This window comes from Salvelinus fontinalis, chromosome 26 (genome assembly GCF_029448725.1).
Source record: "Salvelinus fontinalis isolate EN_2023a chromosome 26, ASM2944872v1, whole genome shotgun sequence".
NCBI classification, from domain to species: domain Eukaryota; kingdom Metazoa; phylum Chordata; class Actinopteri; order Salmoniformes; family Salmonidae; genus Salvelinus; species Salvelinus fontinalis.
This window is the reverse complement of record NC_074690.1, coordinates 11,041,793-11,059,037: the sequence shown is the minus strand read 5'-3', so window position 1 is coordinate 11,059,037 and position 17,245 is coordinate 11,041,793. Positions and strand designations below refer to the sequence as shown.

General features: G+C 42.8%; 1 protein-coding gene across 2 annotated transcripts in view; it reads right to left on the bottom strand.

Moving 5' to 3' along the window:
- The window catches only part of LOC129823644 (glypican-5-like), a 275,132-nt gene extending 257,887 nt beyond the window's left edge, over positions 1-17,245 (bottom strand). For both annotated transcript variants that reach the window (XM_055882512.1, XM_055882513.1), the window contains exon 1: positions 16,842-17,245. In XM_055882512.1, the coding sequence (XP_055738487.1) occupies positions 16,842-17,007 (166 nt within the window). In that variant the 5' untranslated portion in view covers positions 17,008-17,245. The remainder of the gene's footprint in view (positions 1-16,841) is intronic.

Below are 17,245 nucleotides of genomic sequence, written 5' to 3'. Positions count from 1 at the left end.
AGATAATCATGAATTAATTGCGAAATTGTTACAGAGGCATAAATATCGTACCCCCCCCACCAAAAAAATGCTAACTTTCCCTGTTACCCGCAATGGTGAAAGGTTAGCATGCTTTGGGGGGCATCTTTGTGCATCTGTAACTTTCTCACTCATCATTATTCACCATTCATTCATGACTATCTGTAAATATTCACGTAGAAGTGTTCAGAAACATATTGTATTATTTAAAAAGAGGAGAAAACAAGACAAAGTACATATAAGATGTCATACTGTACATGCTTAGCTTACTGCTAAAAATACAAGCTCTGCCGGGAGTATAAATAGTATTGGTGAATGTGCTTGCACATAGGCCTATAGCCTATGCTAACACACACACACACACACACACACACACACACACACACACACACACACACATTTAAGTCACAACATTTACATCCCTCTATAAACTGGACTAGCACTGGCTATAATATCTAGGGTCGAAATAAACCCTATGAAAAGCAATGATCTAATACGATCTAATATGATCCTAAGTGAGGCTCAATCAGGCACCATGACATCAACACAGTTCCCACACTAGAGTCAGTCCACCCTGTCGTGACATGCTGCCTGACACCCTCCTCGGCCCCTCTCATACTGTCAGTTACATATATAAACAAGGCCATGACATCACAGAGGCTGGCCACAATTAGCAGAGCAGAGAATGTGATATTAAAACTCTCACCCTCCACCTGTTCCCCCTTGCTGTCCACAACATCCTTGTCCCCCTTGCTGTCCCCACCACCCTTGTCCCCTTATCTGTCCCCCACCACCCTCGTCCCCCTTGCTGTCCCCCACCACCCCGTCCTCCTAGCTGTCCCCCATCCCCCTTGTCCCCTTTGGTGTCCCCCATCCCCCTCGTCCCCCTAGCTGTTCCCCACCACCCTTGTCCTCCAGCTGTCCCCCACCACCCCGTCCCCCTAGCTGTCCCCCTCAACCCTCACCCCCATTGCTGTCCCCAATCCCCTTGTCCCCTTGCTGTCCCCACCCTCTCGTCCTCTCCAGCCGGTTACTCCTAAGGTTGTGGCCTGATATGATAACTCATTTTGGGGGTTGGGTGGAAAGGCGAGGGGAGTGGGACGCAGGTGGTGGTGTAACCGGACCCCGAAAGCATGGGCCTATATGCCGGGGCTAGTGACTAGTGCTTCCCTTGTCCAAATCCACCACTGAAACACAATAGGGTCGCACTTGGCTCATTCTCCCTCTCTCCCTCTCATTTGTTTGGCATGTCCCTTGCCACACATGGCTATAACTTAATTACCCAGAGAGAGTCCACCGAGCCCCCATCTGTTCCAATCTCTGAAGAGTGGAGTCACGACTTGGCTTGACCTCCACATGTTTCTTCACTCTCCCTCTGTCTGTCTGTCTCCCTCCTTTATTCTGTCCCCCAACTCCCTTCCTTCTTCTGTCTGGTTCTTTATTTCCTCCTGTTCTCTGTCTCTATCTGTCTCATTTCGCTTGTTCTTTCCCAGACTCCACCTCTCTCCCTTTATCTGTCTGTCTGTCTGTCTGTCTGTCTGTCTGTCTGTCTGTCTGTCTGTCTGTCTGTCTGTCTCACACTCTCTCTATCCCAGACCTCTCACTCTCTCTGTTCCTGACCCCATCTCTCCTTGTCTCTTTCCCAGAATCCCTCTCTCTCTATGTCCCTGACCCTTTCTCTCCTGGCTGGCTCGCCACGCTGTGTGTTATCTCCAATATGAAACTAATGTCTAGCAACGGGGGAGAATGTGATTCCCACAAAGACTTTGGGAGCTACAACCACCAACCACCGTTATCAGGGCAGGTCGACGGTGTCAGGAATATTCCAGAACATTGATTAGAACCAAGGTCTAATGCATGTTTTCCACAGTGTGGGTAGATTGCTGTTATGTACTTTATTGAACGCTGATGAGAAGAACCAGTGTTTTCATGGTTGTGGGATGAAGTTACAAACAGATTCTATTATTTGGGTGTTTGCAAATAAATAGTCCAATGTCAAAGTGAACTGAACAATAGCAAGTGATTCACAACCTATTGAAGTGACCTTTGCTAATCCTACCTTTGTGTAAACGTAATATCTGAGACATACCTGTAAGCCAAACAAAGCTTGAAAACACAGTAACCTTCCTGGGATTAGAGTTGAGGATGTTGAGTCTAAGATATAGTCAGTTACTATGACAATGTCCTCTAGACAAAATCTTATTTTCAACAGCCATCGTAGCTCATGGTCCCAACATGGCTAAAGTCCCTTAAAGGAAAACCTCCTGCCCCCTATAGAACAATGTTTGAGTCTCTTGCAGTGCATACCTCCAGTATCTTAGCACTAATGTGATTTGATACAGACCCAAGAGAGCTGGTGGGGCAAGGCCCAGCTCTACAGGTCCTGGTGGTTAATTAGCGATCCGTGTGTGTACCGCTCCGCTTGTTCTGCCTGGCCAGACATTCACACACACAGAGTGCAGAGTCAGAATGATCTCAACTCAGCCTTTTTATTCTCTAATCGGTGACAAATTCCTCCTGACTAATTGGCCGTATTAAGCCACCGCTCTATTCACCAAGCCTCAAATTGTTGGTCACAATTACTTCCGCCACGTCTCAGTACCCCTGAGTGCACAAGTCAAAACTCCTGCGGTTAAAAGCAGGAGACAGTCTTAATGGTAGAAAAGTGCCCTTGGTAACCAGTGAGCCGTCCTTAAAAAACATCCCCGGACCCAATTTGCCTGCATCACAAATACATTCAAAAAAAAATATTTAACCTTAATTTAACTAGGCAAGTCAATTAAGAACAAGATCTTATTTACAATGACGGCCCACATGTGGTCAATAAGGAGGGAAATGTAGTTTTGATTTGGATAGGTTGTTGCCAGGGAGGCCGGTGATTTCCTGACGCTGCTGTTTGTTTTTCAGAGAGCAGGAATAACTTTGTGGAAAAGCAGCTAATTAATGCAGGAGTTTGGTCCTCCTCAGATATTGCTTCCTCGCTCTCTACCGGACTCTTCCACCTCAGGAAGCGCTGTGTTCCTTTTTAGTCATCTCATCCAGTGAACTTGAAGGATATTTACTCTGTATTGATTTGCTGTGCTTGGGCGGGTCCGTGTTGAAAGAAAACATGGCTCAAAAGGGGCTCTGCCACATACCTGCATTTTTGGACGGCCCTGAATCGTGCCAGGAATGTCTAGCTTTTTCAAGCATCAAGCTGGCAGTGTTGGGGTCCAGAGCCAGAGGCCAAGGGGCCAGGCGGCTTGGATGTTGGTCAGACGGGTTGAGGAGAGGGTTGGGGCCGGGGGGCACTTGGAGCTTGGTAGACTGTTAGATTGTTGGATTTTGGGTGCTAGGGGTCTAGTGGGTTATTGGATGTGGGGGCAAAGAGATTGAGGGCAGGGTCCGGAGAGCACTGGGAGCAGTTTGATGTTTGTCAGAGGATTGCGTAGGAGGGGGCAGAGGGGTTGAAGCAGACTGGTCACTTGAGGCTTAGTGGACTGGTGGAATTTTGGATGTGGGGGTAGAGGGTTTGAGGACAGAGTCAGAGGACACTAGGGAATGTTGGATGTGGGTGAGAAGAGTTGAAGGTTGGGTAGAAACAGGGGATAGGGGACTGGCAGACTATTTGATGATGACAGGGTGGGTGGGCACTAGGGGCGTTTGGATGTGGAGGTAGAGAGGTTTACAAAGAGGGTGCTTTAAAACAGTTAAGACGGTTCAGCTTCAGCCACAGGCCCCCTATCCACAGCACTCTGACTGTCTGTCCAGACAGCTGTCTGACCCTGAGGTCCTTACTACTGGGCTTACTCTCCCAGAATACCTGCTAGCCTCTGCTGCTGATGCCTTCATTCTATACTAACATCCCTGAGGAGGATCTAGATACCTTTGCTATCCTCTCTGGATTAAAACCAAATTATGATAAATGTACCATATTACGTATTGGATCACTAAAAAATACACATTTTATATTGCCATGTAGTTTACCAATTAAATGGTCTGACGGAGATGTGGACATACTCGGTATAAAAATCCCAAAAGAAAGAAATGATCTCACTCCAATAAATTTTTATAGAAAGTTAGCAAAAATAGATAAGATCTTGCTACCATGGAAAGGAAAATACCTGTCTATTTGTGGAAAAATCACCCTAATTAACTCTTTAGTCATATCACAGTTTACCTATTTGCTTATGGTTTTGCCTACACCTAGTGACCTGTTTTTTAAATTATATGAACAAAAAATATTCAATTTTATTTGGAACGGCAAGCCAGATAAAATTAAAAGGGCCTATTTATATAACGAATATGAATTCGGAGGGCAGAAATTATTAAATATTAAAGCATTAGACCTCTCACTAAAGGCATCGGTCATACAAAAGTTATACTTAAATCCAAACTGGTTCTCTAGTAAACTGGTACGAATGTCTCATCCTATGTTCAAGAAGGGCCTTTTTCCTTTTATTCAGATTACACCTGCTCATTTTCGGTTGTTTGAAAAGGAAATGATCTCCAAAATATCCTTATTCTTTAAACAAGCCTTAGAAAGTTGGTTGCAATTTCAGTTTAATCCACCTGAAAGGACGGAACAAATAGTACAACAAATATTGTGGTTAAATTCAAATATAATAATTGATAAAAAAACTGTATTTATCGAAGAAATGTTTAAAAAAGGTATAATTTTTGTGAATGATATCATAAATAGGACTGGTGGAGTTATGTCACACATGCAGCTAACACAGACATATGGAAAAGTCTGCTCTACCCAAAATTACAACCAATTAATTGCAGCATTACCACAAAAATGGAAGAGGCAAGTAGAAGGGGAAAAAAGTAAGGAACTTGTATGTCGGCCCTGTATTAAAGAACAAAAATGGTTAAAGAAAAGTGTGATAAATAAAAACATATACCAATTTCATTTAAGGACCAAAAAACTAACAGCTGTGCCATACAAATTGCAAAATAGTTGGGAAGAGATTTTCGATGTACCCATTCCATGGCACATGGTTTATGAATTGATACGCAAAACAACGCCGGATTCAAAACTTCAAATTTTTCAATATAAATTACTGTACAAAATTCTTGCAACTAATAGAATGTTATATATATGGGGTATACAATCTTCCCAGCTCTGCAGATTCTGTTGTGAGGAGGCAGAGTCATTAGATCATTTATTTTGGTATTGTCCATATGTAGCTCGTTTTTGGTCACAGGTCCAGGAATGGCTGAAGAATTGCAACATTTGCCTAAAACTAACGCTACAGATAGCAATACTGGGGGATTTGAAAAGCCATAGTCAATCAATCAATAATATAATAATTATTTTGGCAAAGATGTTTATTTTTAATTTACAATCTGTAGAAGCTATGAGAATAGGAAGGTTCAGGTCTTTTGTGAAGCATCACAGCACAGTTGAAAAATATATGGCAAATAGAAATCCGAAATGGATGATGTTGGAAGATAGATGGGAAAGGTTGAGTGGAGCTGAAGGGTGGGACTAATAACAAGATAAACAATGTAGGGCATACGGGATCTGTGAAATGTGTATAGGTGCGGAGCTTTTGTGAAATAGCACAGTTACAAGTGGAAATAAAATTGGATGGACAACAGAAATAGAGGAAGGACTAAGAACAAATAAGAGAGAACTATTGTAAAGTGGACTGTGTCTGTAAGATAGGTATAAGATGTAGAAATTGAAGGTAAAAGCAGAAGTGTTTATAAGTTTACTCCAATTGGGGGATTGGTGGTAGGGTCGCGGGGAATAATAATAAAGGCATATTCTTTAAAAAAGTATGTATGTCTATATAGGTATGTGTATGTATACATGTGTATATGTATGCATACGTATATGGATATATATATTTACCCCAAAAAATATGGGGGAATGGAAATGATGCAGACAATTACATTGGAAGCAACATTCTTTCCGCAATACTAAGCTGATCCACCCCTAAAAAAAAAAAAAAAAAAAAAACATCCCTGAGGAGCGGAGGAGCATACACAAAGAAAGCTCCCTTCAACCCTGTCCTTTCCATCATCAACTCCAGCATTTTTAAGGCAGTTATGACAATGATGCAAAAGCCAATCTACCTGGTAGTCGTTGCCTGTTTGGTGTTATGAAACAAGTTTTATGAAGGAAGAATTGGCCAGTTTGCGGTGCAGAAGAGACACTCAGTAAGGTAGGGGCCTGGGTGGTATACAATAAACACACACCAGACCAATGTGACTTAGACTGAAATCCAATGAGAGATCCTGAGTCTAGCCCGTCTCAGACACATTAAGCAGATTCAGACTGGGATGTCACTGATGGGACAGGGATTGGACTGAGAACATTAGAGAGGTTGTGGGGAAAACAGGGCCTCTTGCCTATGCCGTTCTGTACCATCACTCATTCATATATCTTTATGTACATGTTCTTTATCCCTTTACACTTGTGTGTATACGGTAGTAGTTGTGGAATTGTTAGGTTAGATTACTCGTTGGTTATTACTGCATTGTCGGAACTAGAAGCACAAGCATTTCGCTACACTCGCATTAACATCTGCTAACCATGTGTATGTGACAAATAAAATTTAATTTGATTTGGGAAGTTCTGTATCAGAGCTGGTTACCTGCTGAGGACATGCCAAACTTACTTTGTCAAGGCTACCGACAGTGAAAGGACAATATTGCATTCAACCAAACTACGCTGTAAAGTTGTATATATGTGGGATGGTAATGAGTGGCACTGGAGATACTTTCATTGACAATGTTTAGTATTTTCTGTACCTTCAAATCCATCTCTTGGCAGTTTGTTTGTTGTGTTTTTTTTCCTACAGCCACACAAGTCCTCTTTTATGAAAGATAAAGCTGTTGAGGGATTTCTGGGATCATTATTGAGCAGGTAGGGTTGTGAAGCTGGGGTACAGACAAGCATACCAAAGACTCTGAGGCTTTATATTGACTATAGAGGAGGTTGGGTTGGAGGGGGTGTGTGTGCACCATGTGTATGCTTCCCATGTGAGAAGGCCCTGTTTGAAGGAGCCTAAAATAAGTGCAACGAATCAAAGGGCATCATTAGCTTAGAGTTGCTGCCAGACACTTTGATGCTTTAACCAGGCAAGGATGTGGCAGCGTGATAACATCCTGCGTTCCCATTCCCTTAACATAAACACATGATGTGAACCCTGTCTTTGTGTTGGAGCTAAGCCAAACTCAAAGACGAAAACGGTGGCCGTGTCCGAATACCCATAATAGCATACTAAATAGTATGCAGGATTTTTTTTATAATATGTGAAATTTGGAAAATAGTACATCTAATGTGCAATTGCGTTGTCTCCCGCCATTCAGCGTGCCAATCTATCTGATTACCAGCTGTGTCAAACACATGTCAAACACGTGTCAGAAACGACCAGTGAATTCTACTAGATCAAACGCAGTTTATGTAGTACACTAGTATGGGTATTCAGACACAGCCAAAGACTTCTGATGGCTCGGTTGACAGGAACACGGGTGCCTACAGCAACAGAGTTCTGGTTTGAGTCACACATGGTGCCACATGTACTGAATGTGTGAGTAAACTGCTAGTTGCATTCTCATATTCCATTATCATAACTGATAATGAAAAGTCAACAGGATGCCAGACTGTCTGTGTGTTGCGTACAGACAGTGATCTGAGCAGCCTTGGTAGATCATAGAATGTAATTATCTGAGGCCCACAGAGATGAGGTGACCATATCTAGTCAGGCCACGGGACGGCGGAGGTGACGGCCAACTGTAGCGCCTGGGTGTTTATGAATGGAGCGCCTCCACGCCTGACCTCTAATTGATCTCCAAAGCGCTAGATCAGGACGCCCTTGTAATCTCCATATGGATTGTTGGCGAGCACATCACAGTGGCGGAGAGACACTATTTATTAATTGATGGACCAGAGAGTGGTTATTAAGTTTCTGGAGAGTGAGCATTTGGAGCTGGAATAATTTAAGTCTGTTTCCTCAAATAACATATCCTAGGTACGTTTAACGCCTCGAACACACTTACAGAATCATTGCGCAAAATGGTACGCAGCATCATCTGGATATGTGTGCAACAAAACTTCAACATTCACCTTCTGCTACCATTTCTGTCAAGCCGTCTAGGCATACAATTTGATGCATACTTTTGATAAGTCCAACGTATGCACCACACAGTATGCACTTCAACTGCCTCTGCAATGGAATGCTGCAAGGCAAACGCAGCATTCCATTGGAAAGGAATGTACTTCTGGTGTACCAAAACGCAATGAAGCTGTCGGTGTGATCGAGGCGTAAGAGCATCTCATAAAACACTGCATTCCTGCAGGTACTAATAGCCATTTACTTTTCCATGGATTTCCTGTCATATGGCAGAAACGAGGGCTCTAAATCAGTAAATACACAAGCAGTTAGGCCTGTGGCTTGTTAAAAGAATATTATGCATATAATTTTCACACATTTAAGTATGGCATTAAAAGCTAATGTATTCAATGTAACGCAGCTGTATGAACACTTGCTATAGGTTAGGTTTACTACCAAAGACTGGACCACCAGAAAAACATTAGGCCTTCAGTTAAGCTTTGTTCTACAAGCAGCTATTTATCTTATATTGTCTTATTAAATCATATTTCAAATGGTAGTAACATAATAACTGAATGACTACATCTAAGTTTCATTGGATTACCAGAAAGTAGGATACATATCACCATCATGATATGATTTTCTAGTAATAAATACAAAGTAAAGATCTACTGAATTAGGATGCATGCAATAAAAGTGCCATTCTTTCATTTCCAGATCCAAGAATCAGATCGGCTGGCTCTGATGGCGCAGCCACACTGAAGGCGCTTGCTGAGAAATCAGTTCACCACACATGAATGAAACACAGCACTGAATCCCTAAAGCAAACACAGAGAAGTATGAAAAGAGCTGAGGTTTCGCCTCTTCAAATGTCAAGTGTTGCTATGTTTGGCGACTGTACAACTCGTAGTCGCAGTTATACACACACACCCCCTCGTATTCTCATCCCCTGGTCAGCACTTTGAAGAGGGAACGAGCACGACCCAAAGCAAGCTCTTCTGGACCACTCCAAATAAAAAGCAACAAACAAGAGTTTAGAGCAAATGTTGTTGTGTTGAATTAGTTGGGGGTAGGGTGTTGAGGTAGAGATAAAGGAACTGAGAGAGAGAGAGATAGAGAAAGAGGGTGGTGAGCAATTAGATGGAAAAAATAAAGGAGAAAGTGAGACAAAGAGAGGTAGAGCACTGAATTTGGGTGGACAGTCAGGCCAGTAGACTTTCCTTCTCTATAGTACAGTACAGTATGCATGGAAACACGGCAACGCATGCCACTCATTCCAACCGTATGCCTCTGCTCTCACTTTGTCCCCAATCACAAACACACATAACAGTCCAAATCTCATTCTATCCTCTAGGCCAGTACGCTGCTGTCATATACCATGCCGGCTGCATGCTGTAAACGCTTGTCATGCAGCGGCTCAAATGCTTCCATTCAGACTGGTGACATCTTCACAAGGCCCTGTTCCCTTGCGTTTTCTCGCAAGGGGCTTACTCCAGCTACTGCTCTGCCTGGAACTGACATGCCCTGTCCGTTGCCCGGGACGACGCCACCGCCACCAAAACAAATATATTGAGTGGTTTGGATGCCCCTCTAGGTATGTTGAACGGGCGGCTATCTGTTGCTCTTCTCCCTGTTACGGTATGCAGAGTCAGACGCAGTGATACGGTGGTGGCTTCTACCCCTAGATGTGGCACAGAGATATACGTGGCCTGCCAGTGGCTGTGGTTTGTGTCCACGTAGGTATTAGATGTCACATGAGTCATCTCTGGAAGCAGTTAGCCCTCTGCTCCGATTCAAAGGACACACAATGGTTTCTCGGAGAGGGAAGGCCCGGTATCAAAACGCGATTTACGTCCACCAAGTTCTTATTCAATTGAAAACAGGCTCAATCCAGGCCTAGAAACCCAGAAATACTGTCAGGATTTTTTAAGAAGGCTAACATTATTTCTGTTTCGCAAACTTTCCAAAGGCCTTAGAGAAATGAAGACGTTACCGCAAATATTTGAAAGATGGAATAATAAGAGCAGAATTGAAAGGAGAGGCTCGTTTGGACTTGGTGATGATGACTGCCTCTTCTCAACATTCCTTCCTGTTATTTTCACGTGAAGGCCGTGAGAAGGAAAGAGGAACAACTTGTTTATTACCACACACACATCCCAAAGAGAAACAGAACCACAGAGAAGAGAGACAGGAGTGTAGTTAGCCTTGGTGATGATGTCTTGTTTCTCTCCACACCAGCTCTCCCCAGGGAATGAGTTTTGAATCAAATCAACATAGCTGGATAGAAGCCCAAACCACAGTCTTCCCCGCATGCTCCAGATAGTTTATGCCTCCCAAAACATATCTAGGATCAGTTTTCCTAATCTCAGTCATTATATGCTAACCAACAAAGCTGACCATGAACCTGTGGTGGAACCAAATCTCCATAAGACTAATGCTACTGTCTGCCTAATGTTCCATGCAGATATGGAGCTCTTAGACAGACGATGTTCAAAAGCATTTCCTGTATCAGTCTGAAACTTGCACTCAAGTGCATTTCCCATGACCTGTTTCATATTTGTTCTGAATACTGTAGGTCCAAAAGTATCAGATCTCAGCATCATATGCAGACGTGGAATTACTAAGAAATCTGACTTACAGTATTGAAACTGAGGAAAACCTCAGTAACACTTTGTCTCTACATAGATTCTAGTTTATGAGAGTCTCTCTCCCTGACTCTGCTTTTTCCGACTCGGCGCATGGGCTTCAGAAGTCATGTCTCTCTGTTGAGCAATCTACAAAGCTATTTAACAAAATTATTATTCATTTCTCAAGGCAGAATGTTTGCTTAGTAAGCAGCTGGTTGGCCCTGTGAAATAGCAAATATGTTAATACTCTAGTGATGTATTTATTGATAAAGGGATGCTTGGCTGTGAGATTCTTTTCATTTGTCCCCTCTTTCCTTGCTCCTCCACAAACCCACACTATATTTTCCATAAGAACAAATTCTTATTTACAATGATGGCCTAGTAAGCCTTAATGAATTGTGATTAATACATTTAACAAATGTTGTTTAAAAAGCATTTCTAGCAGACTAAACTCAGCAAAAAAAGAAACGTCCATTTTTCAGGACCCTGTCTTTCAAAGATAATTCGTAAAAATCCAAATAACTTCACAGATCTTCATTGTAAACACTGTTTCCCATGCTTGTTCAATGAAGAATAAACAATTAATGAACATGCACCTGTGGAACGGTCGTTAAGACACTAACAGCTTACAGACGGTAGGCAAATAAGGTCACAATTATGAAAACTTAGGACACTAAAGAGGCCTTTCTGCTGACTATGAAAAACACCAAAAGAAAGATGCCCAGGGTCCCTCCTCATCTGCGTGAACGTGCCTTAGGCAGGAGGCATGAGGACTACAGATGTGGCCAGGACATTAAATTGCAATGTCTGTACTGTGAGACGCCTAAGACAGCGCTACAGGGAGACAGGACAGACAGCTGATCATTCTCGCAGTGGCAAACCACGTGTAACAACACCTGCACAGGATTGGTACATCCGAACATCCCACCTGCGGGACAGGTACAGGATGGCAACAACAACTGCCCGAGTTACACCAGGAACGCACAATCCTTCCATCAGTGCTCAGACTGTACGCAATAGGCTGAGAGAGGCTGGACTGAGGGCTTGCAGGCCTGTTGGAGGGCAGGTCCTCACCAGACATCACCGGCAACAACGTCACCTATGGGCACAAACCCACCGTCGCTGGACCAGACAGAACTGGCAAAAAAATGCTCTTCACTGACGAGTCGCGGTTTTGTCTCACCAGGGGTAATACTCGAATTCGTGTTTATCGTTGAAGAAATGAGCGTTACACTGAGGCCTGCATTCTGGAGCGGGATCAATTTGGAGGTGGAGGGTCCATCATGGTCTGGGGCGGTGTGTCACAGCATCATCGGACTGAGCTTGTTGTCATTGCAGGCAATCTCAACGCTGTGTGTTACAGGGAAGACACCCTCCTCCCTTATGTGGTACCCTTCCTGCAGTCTCATCCTGACATGACCCTCCAGCATGACAATGCCACCAGCCATACTGCTCAGTCTGTGCGTGATTTCCTGCAAGACAGGAATGTCAGTGTTCTGCCATGGCCAGTGAAGAGCCCGGATCTCAATCCCATTGAGCACGTCTGGGACCTGTTGGATCGGAGGGTGAGGGCTAGTTCCATTCCCCCCAGAAATGTCCGGGAACTTGCAGGTGCCATGGTGGAAGAGTGGGGTAACATCTCACAGCAAGATGTGGCAAATCTGGTGCAGTCCATGAGAAGGAGATGCACTGCAGTACTCAATGCACCAGATACTGACTGTTACTTTTGATTTTGACCCCCCCCCCCCTTTCTTCATGGACACATTATTCCATTTCTGTTAGTCACATGTCTCTGGAACTTGTTCAGTTTATGTCTCAGTTGTTGAATCTTGTTATGCTCATACAAATATGTACACATGTTAAGTTTGCTGAAAATAAACGCAGATGACAGTGAGAGGATTTCTTTTTTTACTGAGTTTATATACAGTTGAAGTCGGAAGTTTACATACACCTTAGCCAAATACAATTAAACTCAGTTTTTCACAATTCCTGACATTTAATCCTAGTAAATATTCCCTGTCTTAGGTCAGTTAGGATCACCACTTTATTTTAAGAATGTGAAATGTCAGAATAATAGAAGAGATAATGATTTATTTCAGATTCCCAGTGGGTCAGAAGTTTACATACACTCAATTAGTATTTGGTAGCATTGCCTTTAAATTGTTTAACTTGGGTCAAACGTTTCGGGTAGCCTTCCACAAGCTTCCCACAATAGGTTGGGTGAATTTTGGCCCATTCCTCCTGACAGAGCTGGTGTAACTTAGTCAGGTTTGTAGGCCTCCTTGCTCGCACACGCTTTTTCAGTTCTGCCCACAAATGTTCTATAGGATTGAGGTCAGGGCTTTGTGATGGCCACTCCAATACCTTGACTTTGTTGTCTTTAAGCCATTTTGCCACAACTTTGGAAGTATGCTTGGGGTAATTGTCCATTTGGAAGACCCATTTGCGACCAAGCTAACTTCCTGACTGATGTCTTGAGATGTTGCTTCAATATATCCAATAATTTTCCATCCCTCATGATGCCACCTATTTTGTGAAGTGCACCAGTCCCTCCTGCAGCAAAGCACCCCAAACATGATCAATCAATCAATCAAATGTATTTATAAAGCCCTTCTGACATCAGCTGATGTCACAAAGTGCTGTACAGAAACCCAGCAGAAAACCTCAAACAATGCAGGTGTAGAAGCACGGTGGCTAGGAAAAACTCCCTAGAAAGGCCAGAACCTAGGAAGAAACCTAGAGAGGAACCAGGCTATGAGGGGTGGCCAGTCCTCTTCTGGCTGTACCGGGTGGAGGTTATAACAGAAGAATGGCAAAGATGTTCAAATGTTCATAGATGACCAGCAGGGTCAAATAATAATAATCACAGTGGTTGTCAAGGGTGCAACAGGTCAGCACCTCAGGAGTAAATGTCTGTTGGCTTTTCATAGCCGATGATGCTGCCACCCCCGTGCTTCACGGTTGGGATGTTGTTCTTCGGCTTGCAAGCCTCCCCCTTTTTCCTCCAAACATAACGATGAGCATTGTGGCCAAACAGTTCCATTTTTGTTTCATCAGACCAGAAGATATTTCTCCAAAAAATACATGTGCAGGTACAAACCGTAGTCTGGATTTTTCATGGCGGTTTTGGAGCAGTGGCTTCTTCCTTGCTGAGCGGCCTTTCAGGTTATGTCAATATAGTACTCGTTTTACTGTGGATATTGATACTTCTGTACCTGTTTCCTCCAGCATCTTCACAAGGTCCTTTGCTGTTGTTCTGGGATTGAGTACGTTCATCTCTATGAGACAGAACCCTTCTCCTTCCTTAGCGGTATGACGGCTGCATGGTCCCATGGTGTTTATACTTGCGCACTATTGTTTGTACAGATGAACGTGGTACCTTCAGGCGTTTGGAAATTGCTCCCAAGGATGAACCAGACTTGTGGAAGTCAAAAAAAATTCTTAGGTCTTGGCTGATTTCTTTTGATTTTCCCATGATGTCAAGCAAAGAGGCAGTGAGTTTGAAGGTAGGCCTTGAAATACATCCACAGCTACACCTCCAATTGACATAAATGATGTCAATTAGCCTATCCGAAGCTTCTAAGGCCATGACATCATTTTCTGGAATTTTCCAAGCTGTTTAAAAGCACAGTCAACTTAGTGTATGTAAACTTCTGACCACTGGAATTGTGATACAGTGAATTATAAATGAAATAATCTGTCTGTTAACAATTGTTGGAGTAATTACTTGTGTCATACACAAAGTAGATGTCCTAACCGACTTGCCAAAACTATAGTTTGTTAACAAGAAATTGGTGGAGTGGTTGAAAAATGAGTTTTATTGACTCCAACCTAATTGTATGTAAACTTCCGACTTCAACTGTAATTACTATACAGCAGTTAGTTACATTGCATGCTCCCACAATAAGAAATCCAAATTCTGTTAGAAATGTTATTTATACAGTATGCCTATTCTTTATTAGTGCCAAATGCCTATAGCAACACACTTGTCCAAAGCACTAATAACCTTCCCTTGTGCAACATGTGTGAACAGATCATACATTTGTAGACCTATTTCTAATCGGTGAGATCACTGTATGAACCAATTGGAAATGAGAAAGTAGGAGTGTTAACCCCGGTGTCCTGGCTAAATTCCCAATCTGGTCCTCATACCATCAAGGCCACCTAATCATGCCCAGTTTCCAATTGGCTCATTCATCCCCCCTCCTCTCCCCTGTAACTATTCCCCAGGTCGTTGCTGTAAAGGATAATGTGTTCTCAGTCAACTTACCTGGAGAAATAAGGGTTAAATAAAAAAAATTCTAAAACAACATCATTGTGTAGCTGTTCGCCCCTCGGGCCTGAGTCATATGCCAGAACCTTGGCGGTGTCTGTCAGTACAAGGTACAATTACTTTTACATTGGATATTCAATGGATATTTGGATTTCAATCTTCATTAGCGCTTACACAAAGTGTGCCATGACTATGAAACTGCTTTATTCAGAACCTGGGGAAGAATTGACACATTTTTACAGTATTTATTTTAGTATTTTTTTACTTTCAATCTTCAATGGCTCTTAGACAAACTGTGTGGGAAAAAAATATTGTTGTTGATTTTTTTTACATAAACAGTACCAGTCCAAAGTTGGAACACACGTACTCATTCAAGGGTTTTCCTTTATTTTTACTATTTTCAACATTGTAGAATAATAGTGAAGACATCGAAACTATGAAATAACATATAACACATCATGTAGTAACCCAAAAAGTGTTAAACAAATCAAAATATATTTTTTACTTTAGATTCTTCAAAGTAGCCACCCTTTGCCTTGATGACAGCTTTGCACACGCTTGGCAATCTCTCAACCAGCTTCACCTGGAATGCTTTTCCAACAGTCTTGAAGGAGTTCCCACATATGCTGAGCACTTGTTGGCTGCTTTTCCTTCATCCCATGCCATCTCATTTGAGTTGAGGTCGGGTGATTGTGGAGGCCAGGTCTTCTGATGCAGCACTCCATCACTCTCCTTCCTGGTCAAATAGCCCTGACACAGCCTGGAAGTGTGTTGAGTGATTGTCTTGTTGAAAAACAAATTATAGTCCCACTAAGCGCAAGCCAGATGGGATGGCGTATCGCTGCAGAATGCAATGGTAGGCATGCTGGTTAAGTTTGCCTTGAATACTAAATAAATCACAGACAGCGTCACCAGTAAAGCACCCCCACACCATCACACCTCTTCCTCCATGCTTCACGGTGGGAACCACATATGGGGAGATCATCCGTTCACCTACTCTATGGCTCACAAAGACACGGCGGTTGTTTCTCTGCACAAGCAAATCTCTTATTATTATTGGTGTCCTAGTGGTTAGAGCGTTGGGCAAGTAACTGAAAGGTTGCTGGATCGAATCCCCAAGCTGATGAGGTAAAGATCTGTCGTTCTGCCCCTGAACAAGGCAGTTAACCCACTGTTCCCCCAGAAGGCCATCGTTGTAAATAAGAGTTTGTTCTTAACTTTCCCCAATTCAGAATATATTACTTTCATTGTCATGGCATGCTAAGAGCTATTGACGATTGAAATCTGGCAGAAACAAATAACCCCCTCCTCCCCAGATAAGCAGTGGATTTTTGTCCATCTTCGCCTGATACAGAATATACCATTTTAATAGTCATGCTTGGTTGAATAGCTATTGTTGACCAAAAAAACGAAAAAATATCCAATCTAAAACTAATTTTAACTTGTTCTGTCAGTATTGTATTTACACCGGCTCTCAGAAAGAGTGTGTAGAGAGAACCACGTGCGCTCCTGACAGGAGCGTGCCAGAGGAATGACAATTCTGACTGTGAATCTACATTTCACAAGCCTCTTTTCCAGATACGTACATTTTGTTGATCAAAGTGCTGACAAGGTAGCTGTGTTGTCCTTCTAACATTTCGAAAATGTCTCATTTACATAATTCTAATTTCAATAAACTAAATTTACAAGAGCGACAAAGTTTAATAGAGAGGTGGATACAGTTTAACCAACTCCTGGAAAGCAATGTAATAGAAACACTATTCTATTTGAGTTCGAAATTATAACCAGTCGGGATGATCTTAATGCAAAGTGCAAAGCGTAAATTACTCAAATGTAAATGACCGCGGGAAATGCCCGGGAAATGCACACACTCACCTGTCCCAGGAGTCTCCGGTACCCACTTCAGTGGGCCGATCTGTCGCACCTGGAAAGCGGTCTTCACCTCATGACAGCTGTATGCCCCAACATCCACTGCTTTCACCAGAAATAGAACTGAAAACATCCACCAGAAATTCACGCGTGGGCATATTCTTCGGGACATTGCTGCATCTCAATCCAGGTATCCGTGGGTTTAGTCTAAATCGATGATTTCACGGCCTGTTAAAAAATGTATGACACAAATAAAAAGTAGCAGTTGATACTATTAAACGGCCATGATACGACGTCTGCATCGGGTTCTCACATTATTGGTTTTTGTGCATAAAGGCAATCCCACACTGAGTTTATATGAGACGGTATTGTGGACTAAGATTTGTAGATGTACCACACTCAACACAGGC